This window comes from Scyliorhinus torazame, chromosome 8 (assembly GCF_047496885.1).
Source record: "Scyliorhinus torazame isolate Kashiwa2021f chromosome 8, sScyTor2.1, whole genome shotgun sequence".
Taxonomy (NCBI): Eukaryota; Metazoa; Chordata; class Chondrichthyes; order Carcharhiniformes; family Scyliorhinidae; genus Scyliorhinus; species Scyliorhinus torazame.
Window position 1 is genome coordinate 72,810,538 of NC_092714.1, and position 19,910 is coordinate 72,830,447.

General features: G+C 42.6%; 1 protein-coding gene across 5 annotated transcripts in view; it reads left to right on the forward strand.

Annotated features, from left to right (window-relative positions):
- Nucleotides 1–19,910, forward strand: part of dcaf6 (ddb1 and cul4 associated factor 6) — a 281,662-nt gene that overhangs the window by 74,232 nt on the left and 187,520 nt on the right. For all 5 annotated transcript variants that reach the window (XM_072513816.1, XM_072513817.1, XM_072513818.1 and 2 more), the window contains exons 2-5: nt 2,706–2,767; nt 9,462–9,554; nt 10,308–10,493; nt 19,041–19,154. In XM_072513816.1, the coding sequence (XP_072369917.1) occupies nt 2,706–2,767; nt 9,462–9,554; nt 10,308–10,493; nt 19,041–19,154 (455 nt within the window). The remainder of the gene's footprint in view (nt 1–2,705; nt 2,768–9,461; nt 9,555–10,307; nt 10,494–19,040; nt 19,155–19,910) is intronic.

A 19,910-nucleotide genomic window follows, 5' to 3' on the forward strand; every position in this document is an offset into this window, starting at 1 on the left:
CTTTTAATCCAAGCTATCCTTCACTTTTAACAGTGAATTCAGTCCAGGATTTTACACCAACCCATTTAGGATTTCTTTGTCTTGACTGCTATGAAAACTGCTCGGGATTGCTTTAACTCTCGATTCCCAGACTGTATTAAAATGGCATCAGATGCCATTTGGCTGCTGACTGACTTTAAATCTGGTTCTTGCAATTGTCTCTTTAACTCTGAACACTTTTTTTACTCTTCCTTGAATTCTTCTGAACAATATCTTGGTCTCTGTTCACTTAACTCATTGGTATTAAACATTCCTTATGTCCTAATTCCCTGATTATCTGGAATATAAATTGTACTTTAGGAAACCTGCCTCTTTCGCAGCACCCATCCAGTCTTTTTTCTCGCAGAGATCTATTCAGTCCTGAAGGTCCTGTCTCCAACTGTCCCCAAATACAACTAAAACTAAAGGGCCACCAGTTGCTAAGCAACCCCTTCTAGTTCTATTTATTCTTCATGCCTTGACCCTCTAAGCACATTAGAAACACAGTTGGAACTTAACAAGCCCCCACGCACACAAACACCGTGTCCAGCATGAACCCTTCCATGCACAGAAACGTTACATTAAATCCATTTAAACTGTACCTTGGGCCAGAATTCTCTGGTTGGTCACTGGCAACGGGATTCTCTGGTCCTGCCGGCAGCGCACTCCCACCCGCCGGTTTCCCAGTGGTATGAGGTGGCGTCAATGGGAATTCCCATTGACAACAGTGGGAGCAGAGAATGGTGCCAGTGAATGGTGCACTGCCTCTTGCTGTTGAAAAACAGTGGCTGGGAGGCTGGAGAATCCTGCCCCTTATTTCTAATATTTATCAATACAAATCTAAATCCCTTAAAACTACCTTTTGTTTTCCTAACATTTCAACCTGCTTTTCCTGCTTCAGTATATGTTTATATGCTAGGTGTCAATTAGTTAGTTTGAAACAAGATTATTTGGGGCTTTGTATGGGTGAAGAAAATGTTGTTGGAGCGCAGTCGGGGGGAGGAGGGTGGGTTGGTGCTGCCGAACCTCTGCAACTACTACTGGGCGGCGAATATAGCGATGATTAGGAAGTGTGTAATGGGGAGGGGTCAGCTTGGGAGCGGATGGAGGCGGCGTCATGCAAAGGCACCAGTTTGGGAGCACTGGTAACGGCACCTCTGCCGTTCTCGCGGGCACTTACTCCACTAGCCCGGTGGTGGTGGCGGCATTGAGGATCTGGGGGCAACGGAGGAGGTATAAGAAGGTGGGTGCATCAGTCTGGACCCCGATTTGCAATAACCACAGGTTCGCGCCAGGCAGGATAGATGGCGGGTTCCGAAGTTGGCAGAGAGTAGGAATTAGACGGATGAGAGATCTGTTCATAGACGGGAGCTTTCCCAGTCTGAAGGCGCTGGAGGACAAGTCCAAGCTGCCGCCAGGGAATGGTTTCAGAGGAACTTTCTGAGGAAACAGGTGTTCGCTGTCCCACTGATCCCGCCACGGGGGATACAGGACAGAGTAGTGTCCAGTACCTGGGTGGGGAGGTGAAAGTGTCGGATATCTATCAGAAGTTGTTGGAGGCGGAGGAGACCCCGGTGGACGAACTGAAGGGCAAGTGGGGAGTTAGAGGCGGGTTTGTGGGCGGATGCCCTAAGCAGGGTTAATTCCTCCTCATCATGTGCCAGGCTCAGTCTAATACAGTTTAAGGTGGTACACCGGGCACACGTGGCGGCAAGGATGAGCAAGTTTTTCGGGGTAGAAGAGAGATGTGCGAGGTGTGCAGGAAGCCCAGCAAACCATGTCCATATGTTTTGGGCAAGCCTAAAGCTTGGTGGATACTGGCAGGGGTTTGCCAAGGCAATATCCAAGGTGCTAGGTAGGCAGGTGGTGCCGAGTCCAGAGATAGCGATCTTTGGAGTGTCAGAAGACCCGGGAGTTCAGGGAGTGAAAGAGGCTGGCGTTCTGGCCTTTGCCTCCCTGGTAGCCCGGAGACGGATCATGTTAATACGGAGGGACTCGAAGCACCTGAGTGTGGAGACTTGGGTCAGTGACATGGCTGGGTTTCTCAAGCTGGAGAAAATAAAGTTTGCCTTGAGGGGGGTCAATGCTGGGGTTCTCCCGGAGGTGGCAGCCGTTCGTCGACTTTCTCGGGGAAAATTAAAATGTCAGCAGAAGCAGCATTCTGAAGGGGGGGTGGGTAGGTGCAATATGGTTAAGGGATGTACAGAAGGGGTTGGGTGGGAAATGTCTAGTTTACCATGTTGATGTTTATGTTGTTATTGCTTTGTTATGGTTATAAAAAATTTGCAAATGCTTCAATAAAAATATTTTAAAATAATTGTTAGTTTGAATTTCCAGTTCTATTCTATAGAAGCTGATTACTGAATGTGTTATGTAATTTTAGTGCACTGTAGTCGAGGGACTTTATTTCCAAAAATCTTAGCTATTGTCACATGTAATTCATGCTGAAAGGCTGTGTTATTATCATCTTTCCACATAGTTTTGATGGTTAAGTAATCAGAGAATTATATAAACAGTAATTGCTGTTGTCGTGTTCGACACCTCTTCTCTTGGCTTAGTCAGCAGATATATTCTAATGCTTTATTGCACTTTCATTGATATCTGTTATGATTCTCTCAAGGTTCTATATTTTGCTGCCTATTACACTCCATGGTTATCTTTTACTTTGATAATTGTCCTTGATGCAGGAAGAAGAGAATTCATCCAAAGATTAAAACTTGAAGCTAAATTGAATGTGCATGATGGTTGTGTGAGTATACAGTCAATTATTTTTTTTAAAATGCTTTAGAATTGGTCAAAGGAATTATTTTGTCCTGCACTGAACTATAAAGATGCTCAATAAATCAAAATATTAATTTTTAAAAAGTGAATGGATTTCCATCTTAAGCTAAAAATATTTCCAACAGTACCTTTTTTCTGTCATTATTATGCCATAGATTGGTATATATCTGGTTGTTGAAATTACTTTTGTCCCTCTTTAGTTTTTCCTCCTAGAGTACGAGACAATATTTTTGCCTCTGGGGTGGGGTCAGGGGTACACTGCTTCCCATTGGAAAGCCCATAAATGCTATGAAAGGACGGTTAGGGCCCTCCCATTTGTTTCTTTAAATTTTCCTTCTTGTTTTATATTGCTATCTAAGTTAAAGTTAACTAATACATTATGCTCAAGATAATGCATATTATAATTGAGATATTTATCATTTTGCTTATACTTTCCATCTATGTAGACAATATAATAATTTGCTACCAAACTAATGAGCACAGTCCAAATTACAAGGAGACCAAGTATTCTCACTAATTAATCAGGATTTAATGGCGACCTTTAGCTTTGCCATCATCTTTCTGTCCTACAACTGATGCTGTAAACCTCCTGGACTTTGCCACAGAAATACCTACTTCAATGCATCCTTCAGTACTCTGCTTCTGGATTTTACACTACACATCCTGTCTCCAAATATGGGCAGCAGTTTGTTGATGGTCCATTGTGATTTCACCACATCTAAAACAATGTTATTCCACCACAGGACATCTGAATTTAACGCTAGACTCCTTCTATCAGGTTTTTATGTATGCTAATAATTGCTACGTAACCAGGTTGATGTAACCCTGCGTTTTCCCTATATATATTCACATGTGCATTTTGTTTCCTACTCCCGATCTGAACCTGGTTTCATTCTTATAAATCTAATCATAGCCACATAATCACTTGCAATGGTTTCTCTTCCTGTTTCCACTTCATTGCGTCGAGTGTCCCTCAAGGATCTGTCCTTGGCCCCCTCCTGTTTTTCATCTACATGTTGCCTCTTGAGACATCATCTGAAAATTCAGCAATAGTTTTCATATGTATGCTGACGCCATTCGTCTCTACCTTCCACCACCAGTGCCATCTCCAACTCCATCACTGACTCTAAATTATCAGACTGCTTATCTTACATCCGGAACTGGCTGAGCAAAGATTTCCTCCAGTGGAATTTTGGGAAGGCTGCAGCTGTTGTCTTTGATCCCGCTACCAACTCTATTGACTAGCTACAGACTCCCATCAGTCAACTTTCTCGCAGTCATATTTGACTCCGAGAGGAGATTCAGACTATACATATCTGTGCCTTCACTAAGACCACCTATTTCTACTTTCCATAATATCGCTCTATTTCAGCTTTGCCTCAGCCCATTGGCTGCTGAAACCCTCATTCATGCCTTTATTATCTCTAGACTTGACTATTCCAAAACAATCCTGATTGGCCTCCCACATTCATCCCTCTAATCTTGAGATCATCCAAAACTCTGCTATCATGTCCTTGCTCACACCAAGTCCTGTTCACTCATCTTGTTTTTGCTGATCTATATTGGCTCCAGTTCAGGAACACTTTGATTTTAAAATTCTTAGTCCTGTTTTCAAATCCCACACTGGTCTTGGCCCTCCCTTTGCAATTACCTTCAGCCCCAAATTTGTGTGCAGTTCTGAGATTTGTGCTCACGTTTGCCATTGTTGGCCATGCTTTCAGCTGCCTAATCCCTCTAAATGCATCTATACTATTCACTTCAACCACTCCCTGTGGTAGTGAGCTGCACATTCTCAACACTCTTTGGATGAAGAGGTTTCCTATTGGATTTCTTGATAGCTTCTTGACAGCTATTTTATATTGATGACCTTTAGTTATGCTCTTTCCCACAAGTGAAAACATTCTCTCTCTGTCCACTGATTGCAAAGTACATCTTAATCTACAGTGGTCACATTAACACAAAGTCCCTTTAAGCACATAAGCTGAGTGTGGGCAACCGCACTCTGAATCCCAAGTGAATGATTGTCGATGTCTCCTCAGATGATTGTCACGTGAGAGTTTCCAAACTCTACTCTCAAAATCATGCTATAAAATCTTCTCTCATAATTATGTTTTCCCTTAGCGGTTTGCATTCTGAAATCCAGTCCAGGTTTTACAATCTACTCTTTTAATCCAAGCTATCCTTCACTTTTAACAGTGAATTCAGTCCAGGATTTTACACCAACCCATTTAGGATTTCTTTGTCTTGACTGCTATGAAAACTGCTCGGGATTGCTTTAACTCTCGATTCCCAGACTGTATTAAAATGGCATCAGATGCCATTTGGCTGCTGACTGACTTTAAATCTGGTTCTTGCAATTGTCTCTTTAACTCTGAACACTTTTTTTACTCTTCCTTGAATTCTTCTGAACAATATCTTGGTCTCTGTTCACTTAACTCATTGGTATTAAACATTCCTTATGTCCTAATTCCCTGATTATCTGGAATATAAATTGTACTTTAGGAAACCTGCCTCTTTCGCAGCACCCATCCAGTCTTTTTTCTCGCAGAGATCTATTCAGTCCTGAAGGTCCTGTCTCCAACTGTCCCCAAATACAACTAAAACTAAAGGGCCACCAGTTGCTAAGCAACCCCTTCTAGTTCTATTTATTCTTCATGCCTTGACCCTCTAAGCACATTAGAAACACAGTTGGAACTTAACAAGCCCCCACGCACACAAACACCGTGTCCAGCATGAACCCTTCCATGCACAGAAACGTTACATTAAATCCATTTAAACTGTACCTTGGGCCAGAATTCTCTGGTTGGTCACTGGCAACGGGATTCTCTGGTCCTGCCGGCAGCGCACTCCCACCCGCCGGTTTCCCAGTGGTATGAGGTGGCGTCAATGGGAATTCCCATTGACAACTGTGGGAGCAGAGAATGGTGCCAGTGAATGGTGCACTGCCTCTTGCTGTTGAGAAACAGTGGCTGGGAGGCTGGAGAATCCTGCCCCTTATTTCTAATATTTATCAATACCAATCTAAATCCCTTAAAACTACCTTTTGTTTACCTAACATTTCAACCTGCTTTTCCTGCTTCAGGGAAATGTGGCTAACTTTCTTTCTCCATATATGTTTATATGCTAGGTGTCAATTAGTTAGTTTGAAACAAGATTATTTGGGGCTTTGTATGGGTGAAGACTATATTGTTGGAGCGCAGTCGGGGGGAGGGTGGGTTGGTGCTGCCGAACCTCTTCTGCTCTTTCCCACAAGTGAAAACATTCTCTCTCTGTCCACTGTATCAAAATCTTCCAGAATTTTAAAGATCTCTATTAGGTCAACTCTCAGCCTTTTTTTCCCAAGAGAAAGGAGACCCAATCTGTTCATCCTTTCCCTGATATATGTACCCACACATTTCTGGTAACATTCTTGTAAATCTTCTCTGCATACTCTCTGTACACTTTTTGTAATATAATGACCAGAACTGCACACATTACTCCTAAGTGTGTTCTAACCAAATTTTGATACAACTTTAGAATAACTTTTCTATTTTTCAATTATGTTCCTAGTGTCTGTTTTGCTTTCTTTACGGTCTTGGTAAATGGCGGCACATCTTTGTGATTGGTATGTTTAATCTGAGATCCCTTCACTTGTCCTTGTTCATCTATTATGAGGCGTTTCAAATCTCAGTTTTAGATTTTTCAACTATACATAAGGCCTTCCTTGTGCACTTGTGGACGTCATGCCATTTACAGACTCACACATTTCAGGCTGTGTATTACCTGGCTACCAGCTTTTCTCGGTGTACATCCTAACCAGCTAATCAATTTTGTGATTAGCCAATCCACTCCCTGTTATGCCTGAGGGTATATTAACCTTTAATCTGGTGCCAGAACCTTTTACCTTCATCACCCTTTGACCCTTGCATTCTTGAATTGTAACTCATGTCCTCGAAACTCATGACCCTGATCTTGGACTCCATCTATAAAAATATCGATGAACATATTGTTACACTCGACAAATATATGGAGATCGTTCATTCATTGACGATGAGCATGCTGCTAGTGTCTTGTCACCTGCCGAGGGGTACAATGGGGGGTTAAGGATAAGGTGATTGACAATACAACAAATGAGATGGTAGAATATGGGGGTTACACCTTTTATTAAAAAAATAATAATAATAATTTATGGAATGTGGGCGTCACTAGGTAGGCCAGTGTTTATTGCCCATCCCTAGTTGCCCTTCTGAAGGAGGTGGTTAATGAGTTGCCTTCTTGAACCGCTGCAGTCCCAGAGGTGTAGGTATACCCACAGTACGGGAGGAACTTCCCAGCAACAGTGAATGAACAGCGATATATTTCCAAGTCGGGTTGGTGAGTGACTTGGAGGGGAACCTTCAGGTGATGGGGTTCTGGTGCTCTTGCCCTTCTAGATGGTAGTGGTCGTAGGTTTGGAAGGTGCTGCCTAAGGAACCATGGCAAGTTCCTGCAGTGCATCTTGTAGATGGTACACACGGCTACCACTGTTTGTCGGTATTAGAGTGATTGAATGTTTGTGGAAGGGGTAGCAATCAAGCCGGCTGCTTTGTCCTGGATGGTGTTGAGTTTCTTGTGTTGTTGGACCTGCACTCATCAGGCAAGTGGGGAGTATTCCATTACACTCTTGACTTGGGCCTTGTAGATATGGACAGGCATTGGTGGATCAGGAGGTGAGCTACTCGCCGTAGGATTCCTAGCCTTTGACCTGCTCTGGCAGCCACAATATTAATATGACTAGTCCCGTTAAGTTTCTGATCAATGGGAACCCCCCAGGATGTTGATTTGTGGGATTCAGCGATGGAAATGTCATTGAATATCATGGGGTGATGGTTAGATCCTCTCTTGTAGATGGTCATTGCCTGACACTTGTGTGGAGCGAATGTAACTTGCCGCTTGTCAACCCAAGCCTGGATATTGTCCAGGTCTTGCTGCAATTGACATGGACTGCTTCATTATCTGAGGAGTCACGAATGATGCTGAACATTGTGCAGTCATCTGTGAACATCCCACTTCTGACCTTATGATGGAAGGTAGGTCATTGATGAAGCAGCTGAAGATAGTTGGGCCGAGGATACTACCTACCCTGAGGAACTCCTGCAGTGATGTCCTGGAGCTGAGATAATTGACCTCCCATCACCTTTTGCCAGGTATGACTCCAACCAGTCGAGAGATTCTCCTCTGATTCCCATTGACCAATTTTGCTAGGGCTTCTTGATACTATACTCATTGAAATTATGCCTTGATGTCAAGGGCAGTCACTCTCACCCCCGGCCATTCAGCTGTTTTGTCCATGTTTGAACCAAGGTTGTAATGAGGTCAGGAGCTGAGTGAGCCTGGTGGAACCCAAACTGAGCACCTGTGAGCAGGTTGTTGCTGAGTAAATGTTGCTTGATTTCACTGTTGATGACTCCTTCCATCAGTTTGCTGATGATGGAGAGTAGACTGATAGGGCAGTAATTGGCTGGGTTGGACTTGTCCTATTTCTTGTGTACAGGACACAGCTGAGAAATTTTCCACGTTGCCGGGTTGATGCCAGTGTTGTGTTTCATAGGGAAAGAGGTAGCAACAGGAATAAGTTTGGGGCATTGATGGCATTAAGGGGTAGTGGGAAGGCAAAGAGGGAATCATGGACATGAGTTTGGAGAAAGGAGAAGGATGAGTGATGGGTGACAAGAATGAGAGGAGAGCTGCTGAGGCTGCAGGCTCCATATTCCTCATGACCAACATTGGATGTGTAGCCAGCTGCCCTTGAACGCTCCTTTTACTGTTATTCCATAACAAGTCGTCCATTTAATTTCACCTGGGAAGTAAAAACCAGAGAAAAGAAAATTACACAAATGGAAACAAAGAGTTAAGACATGAAGCAGAAAAGGAAAGAGGCTGGAGGAAATAGCAATGTAAAGACTACATGATGATGCAACATGGGAAATCCAATCATTACAATTATACAGTACCTAAATATTAGGAATAACTCTATTGTAATATCAATCACAAATAATAACACTGAAAGCACAAAGATACTATTTTTCACTACTTTTGGTGATTCATAGAATTTACAGTGCAGAAGGAGGCCATTTGGCCCATCGAGTCTGTACCGGCTCTTGGAAAGAGCACCCTACCCAAGGTCAACACCTCCACCCTATCCCCATAACCCAGTAACCCCACCCAACACGAAGGGCAATTTTGGACACTAAGGGCAATTTATCATGGCCAATCCACCTAACCTGCACATCTTTGGACTGTGGGAGGAAACCGGAGCACCCGGAGGAAACCCACCCACACACGGGGAGAATGTGCAGACTCCGCACAGACAGTGACCCAAGCCGGAATTGAACCTGGGACCCTGGAGCTGTGAAGCAATTGTGCTGTCCACAAAGCTACCGTGCTGCCCTGATCTGTTGGTCCTTTTTCGAAATCTCTTTTCCCACCTCTTGTTTTTGTTTCAACTTCTAACATTTTTCTACTCTAATGCAGTCTATTTGTGACCAACATTTAGATAATCATCACATTTATTGTTTCTAAACACTTTTGTTTCTTCAGAAAAGCTACTGGATAACTTGATTAAATTGATGGCCATTAACTGCATTTTTGGAAATATGCAGGGACTGCTTTTTGAATTTTCCTTTGTTTCTTATTTGCAACAGGTAAACACAATTTGCTGGAATGATACAGGAGAATATATTCTGTCAGGATCCGATGACACCAACCTAGTGATAACCAACCCATATAGTAGAAAGGTAAATTAAGTCAATGTATGACTGAAAGTGCAATATGATCAAATGTCAGTGTGTGCTGAAAAAATGCTCTATTAAACATAAATGGTATTTCATCCTTTTTAGTTTAAAAGGTGCAGGAAACTTGCACCAAAGAGAGCCTCTTTTTTTTCTCTTCCCCTTATTGCTGTTGCTCAGCACCGTCTAGATTGGGTACTTGAGTGGAGTGGCCATTCAGATCTGTGTCCTCAATTATGTGACACTCCGACTACCTATCCTTTTGGTCTTTTCATCTTTTTCTGAACATTATAGCATGCCCCTGGATCCAAATCTAGTTGCGTGGGATATCACTTTAAAATAGTGTTGAACCTAAAAATTTGTGAAAAGGTAGTTGTGCAATTTGCAAGTAAATATTAAGGAGGACTTTTATCTTAGTTAAATTCTGAAAATAGCTCTTTTGCTGCTCCATTTTTCTGGTAGACATTGGAGAAAAATAATTAATTGCAGCCCTGAAAACAGATGAAAGATCAAAATTATTACATGTAATGCTGAGGAATATTTAATCCCATTGAAGTTGTAAACTGGCTGAAGGAATAGTTGTGCTCTGATGGGATCTAATTAAAATATTACTTTTTGTATAATGTAGGAAAGAAAGATTGCAGGATAACCAAGTCAGTCCTGTAATGCTGACCGTTACACTTGTCCAAAGATAATTTTGCTTGAGTTATTTATTGGCAACTGTGTGTCTTTTTATTTAAAAAAAAATTCTGATTTCAGATTCTTTCAACCATACGCTCAGGCCATCGAGCAAACATTTTTAGTGCAAAATTTCTTCCACACACCAGTGACAAACAGATCATTTCCTGCTCAGGAGATGGTGTCATATTTTATACAAACACAGAGCGAGATGCAGAAGCAAATCGACAGTGCCAGTTTAACTGCCACTATGGAACAGCTTATGAGGTAATATAGTAATATTGGTGGTGATAATATCATGGGTGAAGCAAATGTAAGAATACTTTAATTCAGTCATCTTTGATTTACTGAAAGTGTTATATTTTGTGTAAGAGTTTAATGTTTATTTCTGTGAGCTAAAAAGGAATAATTTCTAAATTAATGCTGTCGGATGCACCATGAATACCATAATTGATATGTACTGTGCCATAAACGTCTTAACCAAAAGTGATAAGTTCTGAAATGAAAATTTTCAATGAGGCAAGACTTTACTTCATTCTTTCCTTGCCTTCCTAAATTATTAACTCAACTTTGTTTAATCTAACAAACTATGTTTCTGGAATGCAGACTTCTAACGACCTACATGCATTACAGATTTGCTCTCGTCTCTTCCCCAACCCACCCATGCCCCCAAATCCGTTCAATGTTGTTCAAGAGGTCCACAGTCCTGCTAGTTATAACTACCTGAACGATGTGGTTGTCATCTGTTTTTAGTTGTTGGGTCGTAAAAATATCACGACAGTCCAAGCAGCATGTGCGTAATTGTGCAAAAAGGTCAACTGACATTCTGTGGGTTTTTTTCCATCATTACATGTGGTATCGCCAAATTAAAATTTGGAAGCCGAGCACAATTCCCAGAAATAATTTGACTTTGATTTGGTCTTGCTAAGTAGAAAAGATTAAATTATTGCTCTTGATTTTCATTATAGTTTAAATTAGTATCAACTAAATAATTCATTTAATAAAATAAAATTGTACTCCTATTTCAAACCCAACCTCGTAATATAACCTATGCAGCAACTATTTTGAGTTTTTATATGTCAATCCTTACTTTGTTTTTATCTTGAATATCAGTTAGGTCATTAGAATGCTGGACCTGTGTTGTCACCTCATAACATTCTACTCCCTAAAATAAAACATTCTTGGACTGTGAAAAAGTTTGAACTTCTGAAACAATTGTATAAAATGGAAACATGATGCTGGCTGTCTGTATATGCAGTTAAATACATAATGGAGACTGCTATGAATTGATATCCAATTCCATGTTGTAATATGGCAATAACTGACTGGTTTTACACTTAAGATACAAACTTAAATGAAGAACAATGTAATCTTAAACTTGTGAAGCACAGTTAGTGTATGCAGTTGCAGTATTTATATAATTTTGTTCAGTTTAATTTCACCAATCAACTGGCAATCAATGTGAATTTCACCAATCAACTGGCAATCAATGTGTCAAGCTTCAACAGAAAAAATCTAAAAGTTATAGCTTTACCCAATCTTAAAATTTAACAATGCGTATTGGAGGTTGTGAAGTTAGAGGTCATGCTGTATATGTGCAAATGCCCTAATTTTTTTTTTCAATTTCGAGTACCCAATTCATTTTTTCCAATTAAGGGGCAATTTAACGTGGCCAATCCATCAACCCTGCACACCTTTGGGTTGCGGGGGTGAAACCCACACAAACACGGGGAGAATGTGCAAACTCCACACGGACAATGACCCAGAGCCGGGATCGAACCTGGGAGCTCGGTGGCGTGAGGCAGCAGTGCTAACCACTGCTCCACCATGCTGCCCTGCAAATACCATAATTTTGTTTAAGATTGTTTGTTTGCAAAGTGCTTTTAAGATTGTTCGTTTGCAAAGTGGCTTTAATTTTAAATATGAAATTGGGTTCTTTGTGATTTTAAAATATATTTTTTCCCTTCTTGGGTTCACCTTACTGATCAACATGCCCTAACTGAAAAAAACAGAAGGAGTACTTGTTTTTGCACCAGCATTACTGTGTGCTGAATGACAGTGATAAGAACATAAGAACTAGGAACAGGAGTAGGCCATCTGGCCCCTCGAGCCTGCTCCGCCATTCAATGAGATCATGGCTGATCTTTGTGGACTCAGCTCCACTCTCCGGCCCGTACACCATATCCCCGAATCCCTTTATTCTTTAGAAAGGTACCTATGTTTTTCTTAAAAACGTTTAAAGAAGGAGCCTCAACTGCTTCACTGGACAAGGAATTCCAGAGATTCACAACCCTTTGGGTGACGAAGTTCCTCCTAAACTCGGTCCTAAATCTACTTCCCCTTATTTTGAGGCTATGCCCCCTAGTTCTGCTTTCCCCGACCAGTGGAAACAACCTGCCGCATCTATCCTATCTATTCCCTTCATAATTTGATATGTTTCAATAAGATCCCCCCGCATCTTTCTAAACTCCAATGAGTACAGTCCCAGTCTTCTCAACCTCTCGTCATAATCTAATCCCCTCAACTCTGGGATCAATCTAGTGAATCTCCTCTGCACTCCCTCCAGTGCCAATATGTCCTTTTTCAGGTAAGGAGACCAAAGCTACTGCAGATGTGGCCTCACTAACACCTTATACAATTGCAGTATAACCTCCCTAGTCTTGAACTCCATCCCTCTAGCAATGAAAGACAAAACTCGATTAGCCTTCTTAATCACCTGTTGCACCTGCACACCAACTTTTTGCGACTCGTGCACCAGCACACCCAGGTCCCTCTGCACAGCAGCATGTTTTAACATCTTACCGTTTAAATAATAATCCATTCTGCTGTTATTCCTCCCAAAATGGATAGCCTCACACTTGGCAACATTGAATTCCATCTGCCAGACCCTAGCCCGTTCACCTAACCTATCCAAATCCTCTGCAGACTTCCGGTATGCTCTGCACTTTTTGCTTTACCACTCATCTTAGTGTCGTCTGCAAACCTTGCCACATTGCACTTGGTCCCCAACTCCAAATCATCTATGTAAATTGTGAACAACTGTGGGACCAACACTGATCCTTGAGGGACCCCACTAGCTACAGGTTGCCAACCAGAGAAACACCCATTTATCTCCACTATCTGCTTTCTGTTAGTTAACCAATCCTCTACCCATGCTACCACTTTACTCTCAATGCCATGCATCTTTAGTTTATGCAGCAACCCTTTGTGTGGCACCTTGTCAAAAGCTTTCTGGAAATCCAGATATACCACATACATTGGCTCCCCGTTATCTACTGCACTGGTTACGTCCTCAAAAAATTCGACCAAATTAGTCAGACACGACCTACCCTTTATGAACCCATGCTGCGTCTGCCCAATGGGACAATTTCCCTCCAGGTGCCCCGCTATTTCCTCCTTAATGATAGATTCCAGCATTTTCCCTACAACCGAAGTTAAGCTTACCGGCCTATAATTACCCGCTTTCTGCCGACCTCCTTTTTTAAACAGTGGTGTCACGTTTGCTACTTTCCAATCCTCTGGGACCACCCCAGAGTCTAGTGAATTTTGATAAATTATCACTAGTGCGTTTACAATTTCCCTAGCCATCTCTTTTAACACTCTGGGATGCATCCCATCAGGGCCAGGAGACTTGTCTACCTTTAGCCCCATTAGCTTGCCCAATACTGCCTCCTTAGTGATTACAATCATCTCAAGGTCCTCACCTATCATATCTTTATTTCCATCAGTCACTGGCATGTTATTTGTTCTTCCACTGTGAAGACTGACCCAAAAAACCTGTTCAGCTCCTCAGCCATTTCCCCGTCTCCTATTATTAAATCTCCCTTCTCATCTTCCAAAGGACCAATATTTACCTTAGCCACTCTTTTTTGTCTTATATATTTGTCGAAGCGTTTACTATCTGCTTTTATGTTCTGAGCAAGTTTACTTTCATAGTCTACCTTACTCTTTATAGCTTTTTTAGTAGCTTTCTGTTGTCACCTAAAGACTTCCCAGTCCTCTAGTCTCCCACTAAATGTTGCCACTTTGTATGTTTTTTCCTTCAATTTGATACTCTCCCTCACCACCTTCGATATCCACGTTCGATTTTTCCCTTTTCTACCGTCTTTCCTTTTTGTCGGTATGAACCTTTCCTGAACACTGTGAAAGATCGCTCGGAAGGTTCTCCACTGTTGCTCAACTGCTTCACCATGAAGTCTTTGCTCCCAGTCTACCTTAGCTAGTTCTTCTCTCATCCCATTGTAATCGCCTTTGTTTAAGCACAAAACACTAGTGTTTGATTTTACCTTGTCATCCTCCAACTGTATTTTAAATTCCATCATATTGTGGTCGCTCCTTCCAAGAGGATCCCGAACTATGAGATCATTTGGAGTATTGCGTACAGTTCTGGTCACCGCATTATAGGAAGGACGTGGAAGCTTTGGAGCGGGTGCAGAGGAGATTTACCAGGATGTTGCCGGGTATGGAGGGAAAATCTTCTGAGGAAAGGCTGATGGACTTGAGGTTGTTTTCGTTAGCGAGAAGAAGGTTAAGAGGAGACTTAATAGAGGCATACAAAATGATCAGGGGGTTAGATAGGGTGGACAGTGAGAGCCTTCTCCCCCGGATGGAAATGGCTAGCACTAGGGGACATAGCTTTAAACTGAGGGGTAATAGATATAGGACAGAGGTCAGAGGTAGGTTCTTTACGCAAAGAGTGGTGAGGCCGTGGAATGCCCTACCTGCAACAGTAGTGAACTCGCCAACATTGAGGGCATTTAAAAGTTTATTGGATGAGCATATGGATGATAATGGCATAGTGTAGGTTAGATGGCTTTTGTTTCGGTGCAACATCGTGGGCCGAAGGGCCTGTACTGCGCTGTATCATTCTATGTTCTATTAATCAATCCTGCCTCATTACACAGGACCAGATCTAGGACCGCTTGTTCCCTTGTAGGTTCCATTACATACTGTTCCAGGAAATTATCCCGGACACATTCTATAAACTCCTCCTCAAGGCTGCCTTTACCAACCTGGTTAAACCAATCGACATGCAGATTAAAATCTCCCATGATAACCGCTGTACCATTTCTACATGCATCCGTTATTTCTTTGCTTATTGCATTCCCTACCATCCTGTTACTATTTGGTGGCCTATAGACTACTCCTATCAGTGACCTTTTCGCCTTACTATTCCTGATTTCCACCCAAATTGATTTAACCTTGTCCTCCATAGCACCAATATCATCCCTTACTATTGCCCGGATGCCATCCTTAAACAACAAAGCTACACCACCGCCCTTACCGTCCATTCTATCCTTTCATATAGTCTGATACCCTTGGATATTTAACTCCCAGTCGTGACCATCTTTTAACCATGTTTCAGTAATGGCCACTAAATCATAGTCATTCACGATGATTTGCGCCATCAACTCATTCACCTTATTCCGTATACTACGAGCATTCAGGTAAAGTACACTTATGCTGTTTTTTATATCTTTGTTATGAATCCTAACACCATGATCAGTAACTTTTCGCAAATTATTTTTCCTCTTACCCTTTCTCCTAATTTTCCTTGTCTTTGAACCCATATCTCTACATAATAACCTGTCACGTAACCTGCTGCCTTGCTCTCCATTAACCATTATATTGTCCATAGCTTTACCCTTCCCTTCCCCCCCCCCCTAACTTGCTAGTTTAAAGTCCTTGTGACCAACCTATTTATCCTATTCGCTAGAACACTGGTCCCAGAATGGTTCAGGTGAAGACCATCCCAACGGTACAGGTCCCTCCTTCCCCAGTACTGATGCCAATGCCATGAAATGGAATCCCTCTTTCCCGCACCACTCCTTTAGCCACGTGTTAACTTCCCTAATTTTCTCATCCCTATGCCAATTGGAACGTGGCTCAGGTAGTAATCCAGAGATTATAACCCTGGAGGACCTGTTCTTTAATTTAGTCCCTAGTGTTTGATAATCCCCAAACAGGTCCTCTTTCCTAGTCTTACCTATGTTGTTAGTCCCAACGTGGACCACAACAACTGGATCCTCCCCCTCTCGCTCCAAAATCCTTTCAAGCCGATCAGAGATGTCCCTCACCCTGGCACCGGGCAGGCAACATACCATGCGGGACTCACGATCTGGCTTACAAAGGATGCCATCAATCCCCCTAATTATAGAATCCCCTACAACTACCACTTGTCTTTTTGTTCCCCCCTCTTGAATGGCTTCCTGTACCACGGTGCAGTGGTCAATCAACGCATCCTCCCTACAGCCCTCTTCCTCATCCACACAGGGAGCAAGTACCTCATACCTGTTGGACAAGGTCAAGGGCTGAGGCTCCTCAACTCCTAAACTCAGGATCCCCCTACCTGCCTCCCTTGCAGTTACACCACTCTGTCCCTGACCACTGACCAAATTAACAGTACTTATTCTACCGGGTGTGACTGCCTCCTGAAACAAAGCGTCCAGGTAATTTTCCCCCTCCCTGATGTGCCGCAGTGTGTGCAGCTCGGTCTCCAGCTCATCAATTCTGAGCCAAAGTTCCTCGAGCAGCCAACACTTGCTGCAGATGTGGTCTCTGACGGTCTCAATGGGACCCACCAGTTCCATCATCATACAGCAACAGCACATCACCTGTCCAGCCATATTCAACTAGTTAATTAATTTAAATAATTTTAAAAAAAATTTTTTTTTATAGAACCTCAAGGATAAACCCAAACACCAACAAAAACACAGCCCTCTCTCTCCACTCACCCGAACTCAGTCACTCACCTAAACTCAGATGCACTCTGTTCCAATCAGCATTCCGTGTCTAAAGGCACTCCTGCCACATCTTTTGTCCCCTGCCTGATTTCCAGTGAGCCAATAGTCCCGCTCCAGGAAGTGAAGTCTCCAACTGCCACTCGACCTGTAAACTAAGCACTTTTAAATATGCACTCACCTCTCCCAGCAACCCTGCAGCCTGTGGCTGCTCCAGGAACTGAAGTCTCTTTTAAATATGCACTCACCTCTCCCAGCAACCCTGCAGCTTGTGGCCTGCTCCAGGAACTGAAGTCTCTTTTAAATATGCACTCCCCTCTCCCAGCAACCCTGCAGCCTGTGGCCTGCTCCAGGAACTGAAGTCTCTTTTTTAAATATGCACTCACCTCTCCCAGCAACCCTGCAGCCTGTGGCCTTAACCAGGCACTGAAGTCTCTTTTAAATATGCACTCACCTCTCCCAGCAACCCTGCAGCCTGTGGCCTGCTCCAGGAACTGAAGTCTCTTTTAAATATGCACTCACCTCTCCCAGAAACCCTGCAGCCTGTGGCCTGCTCCAGGAACTGAAGTCTCTTTTAAATATGCACTCATCTCTCCCAGCAACCCTGCAGCCTGTGGCCTGCTCCAGGATACAGGTTAACTTTTATCCCAACCTGTGGAAAAAATACCTTGGGCTGGATTCACCGTTTTTAAGACCAAGTGCGGAGGAGCTGTGGCGTTTTACATCAAAAAAATCGGCTCCGACCCCTCACTGATCCTGCGACCGCTGAGGGTCTAGTAGCCATGCTGAGTAAAACTCCCGGCTCCCACCATATAAACGGCCGGAGAATGGCCGGGTCTGTAGCCGCACATGCGCACAGTGACAACCTGCAGCGGACGCTGCGTAAAACATGAACGCCCCCGGCCTGCAGCACGGTTCCTGCCTGACTGTGGCGGTGCTGGACACAGTTCGCAACCGCCACGCTGGGTTCCCAACCGCTGAGACCACACGTTGACTGCGGTCGGAAACTCGGCCCATTGGTGGCGGCGAATTGGGGAAGGGCCTTCAAGTGACGTGCTAACGGCGTTACTGCGGCGTGCGGTACAACGATGCCATTTCGGAGGGGGTGGAGGATACAAAACCTGTGTCAAACAGGCGCCGCCCCCTATTTCGGCGTTAGAAGGGATTCTCTGCCGATCGCCGATTACAAAATCGCCATCGGGGAACGGCAAGTCCCGCTCCTCATCTCTGTACCCTTTCTTTTCATTTTAATGGAAACTCACCATATCGGGTACACTTTACTCCTTCTGCATAGAATCTTAGAATAAGAAAAGAGACAATGTTTCGAGTCCAGATGACCCTTTGTCAAAAGCAATTTAGAATGGCCAATCCACTTAACCTGCACGTCTTTGGACTGTGGGAGAAAACTGGAGCACATCGAGGAAACCCACACAGACACAGAGAGAAAGTGCAAACTCCACAGAGTGACCCTAGGCTAGAATTGAACCCGGGTCCCTGGCGCTGTGAGACAACAGTGTACCACTGTGCCGCCCTGTAGGTTATCATAAACTGAGTCGTTATAGATGAGAAAAATTGCAAGTTTGATCTGTGGTATTGAGATAGCTAATCTTAACTAGTGTAGAAATGGGAGTTGCAATTGGCTTAATAATATTTTAGTTAGGAACAGCAAGAAAATGTAGGTTCATATTTGTGATTGTTACTAGATGACCTTGTTGAATGATGCATGTATAGATGACTGGTGAAGATTAAATTTGACCTAGGTTTGAATCCTTCCAATGGCCAAGTGGCCTGACAACACTTACTGTCCATGTGTAAAACTGCTGTTGTGGATCACTGCCTATTATAGAAATTTCATGATTTTAATGTCCATTGTTTTCACTGAAAAGGAAAATTCGGCAGATTCTGCAACGGACAGCCAACCTGCAAATACAGTTTAATCCTTGAGCAGCAGGTTGAAAATTTACCCCTCTGTGTCCTCACACACGTGAAGAGCAGCTACTTGAAATCCTACATGCTACTAATTTTCCCTAATCATAATAATCACCAAATGTTTTTACATCTTTTTGTTGCTCAGATTATGACTGTACCAAATGATCCTTACACCTTTCTATCATGTGGTGAAGATGGTACAGTAAGGTGGTTTGATGTGAGAGTGAAGACTAATTGTACAAAAGAAGATTGCAAAGATGTGAGTTTAAGAAATACATAAATGTATACTTTTAGCTAACCCAATGTACAGATGCTACGAATATAAATGTTCAAGGGTTTGTGAGTTAACAGCATATTCAAGTAGGTGTTTTAGAAGGCAGGGGTGCTTGTGGAGAGGTGTTGCTATTTCAGTTCTTTCCAGTCAGCTGCAGTTTGAGTCAGTCATGACACACCCTCCTTGCATTTCATAAGCTGCTTAAATTTAAAACAAATTGGCCACTGCAGTTTATTTGATTTACTCCTGTGGTTATTGTTGTACACATCAGCCATGAGAAAACATGGGCATCAAAAATATAAAATTACTTTGCTTGAGAACTTGTTTCACCGTCAAAATTGTGGGTACTTACATCGACACTAAGTGTTGCCACTAGATTTGAAAATCTTTTTTATATAAATGTATGGCTTTTAAAACAAAATTGGTAAAGGGTCAGTTCTCTGCTTTGCTCTGCAAATAAGCCATGTTTGTTTGAAATATGTAATCTGATCAATCATCTCAAAATATTACATTCAATATTATAGATTATAGCATAAAACAATTGGGCAATATGATAATTCTAACCTGATTTTTTTTGTGGTAAATTGAGAAGTGTCACTGCACATTGGATAGTAAAATTGTAACAAGATTTAGGTTCAGGTAAATAACAAGGACTAGTAAATAAGTTGGAGGTTAAAGCCAAGCTGTTTTGTGTCCATATCTGTTTGTCTAGGTTGATAGGATGTGGGGAGTTTTTTTTTT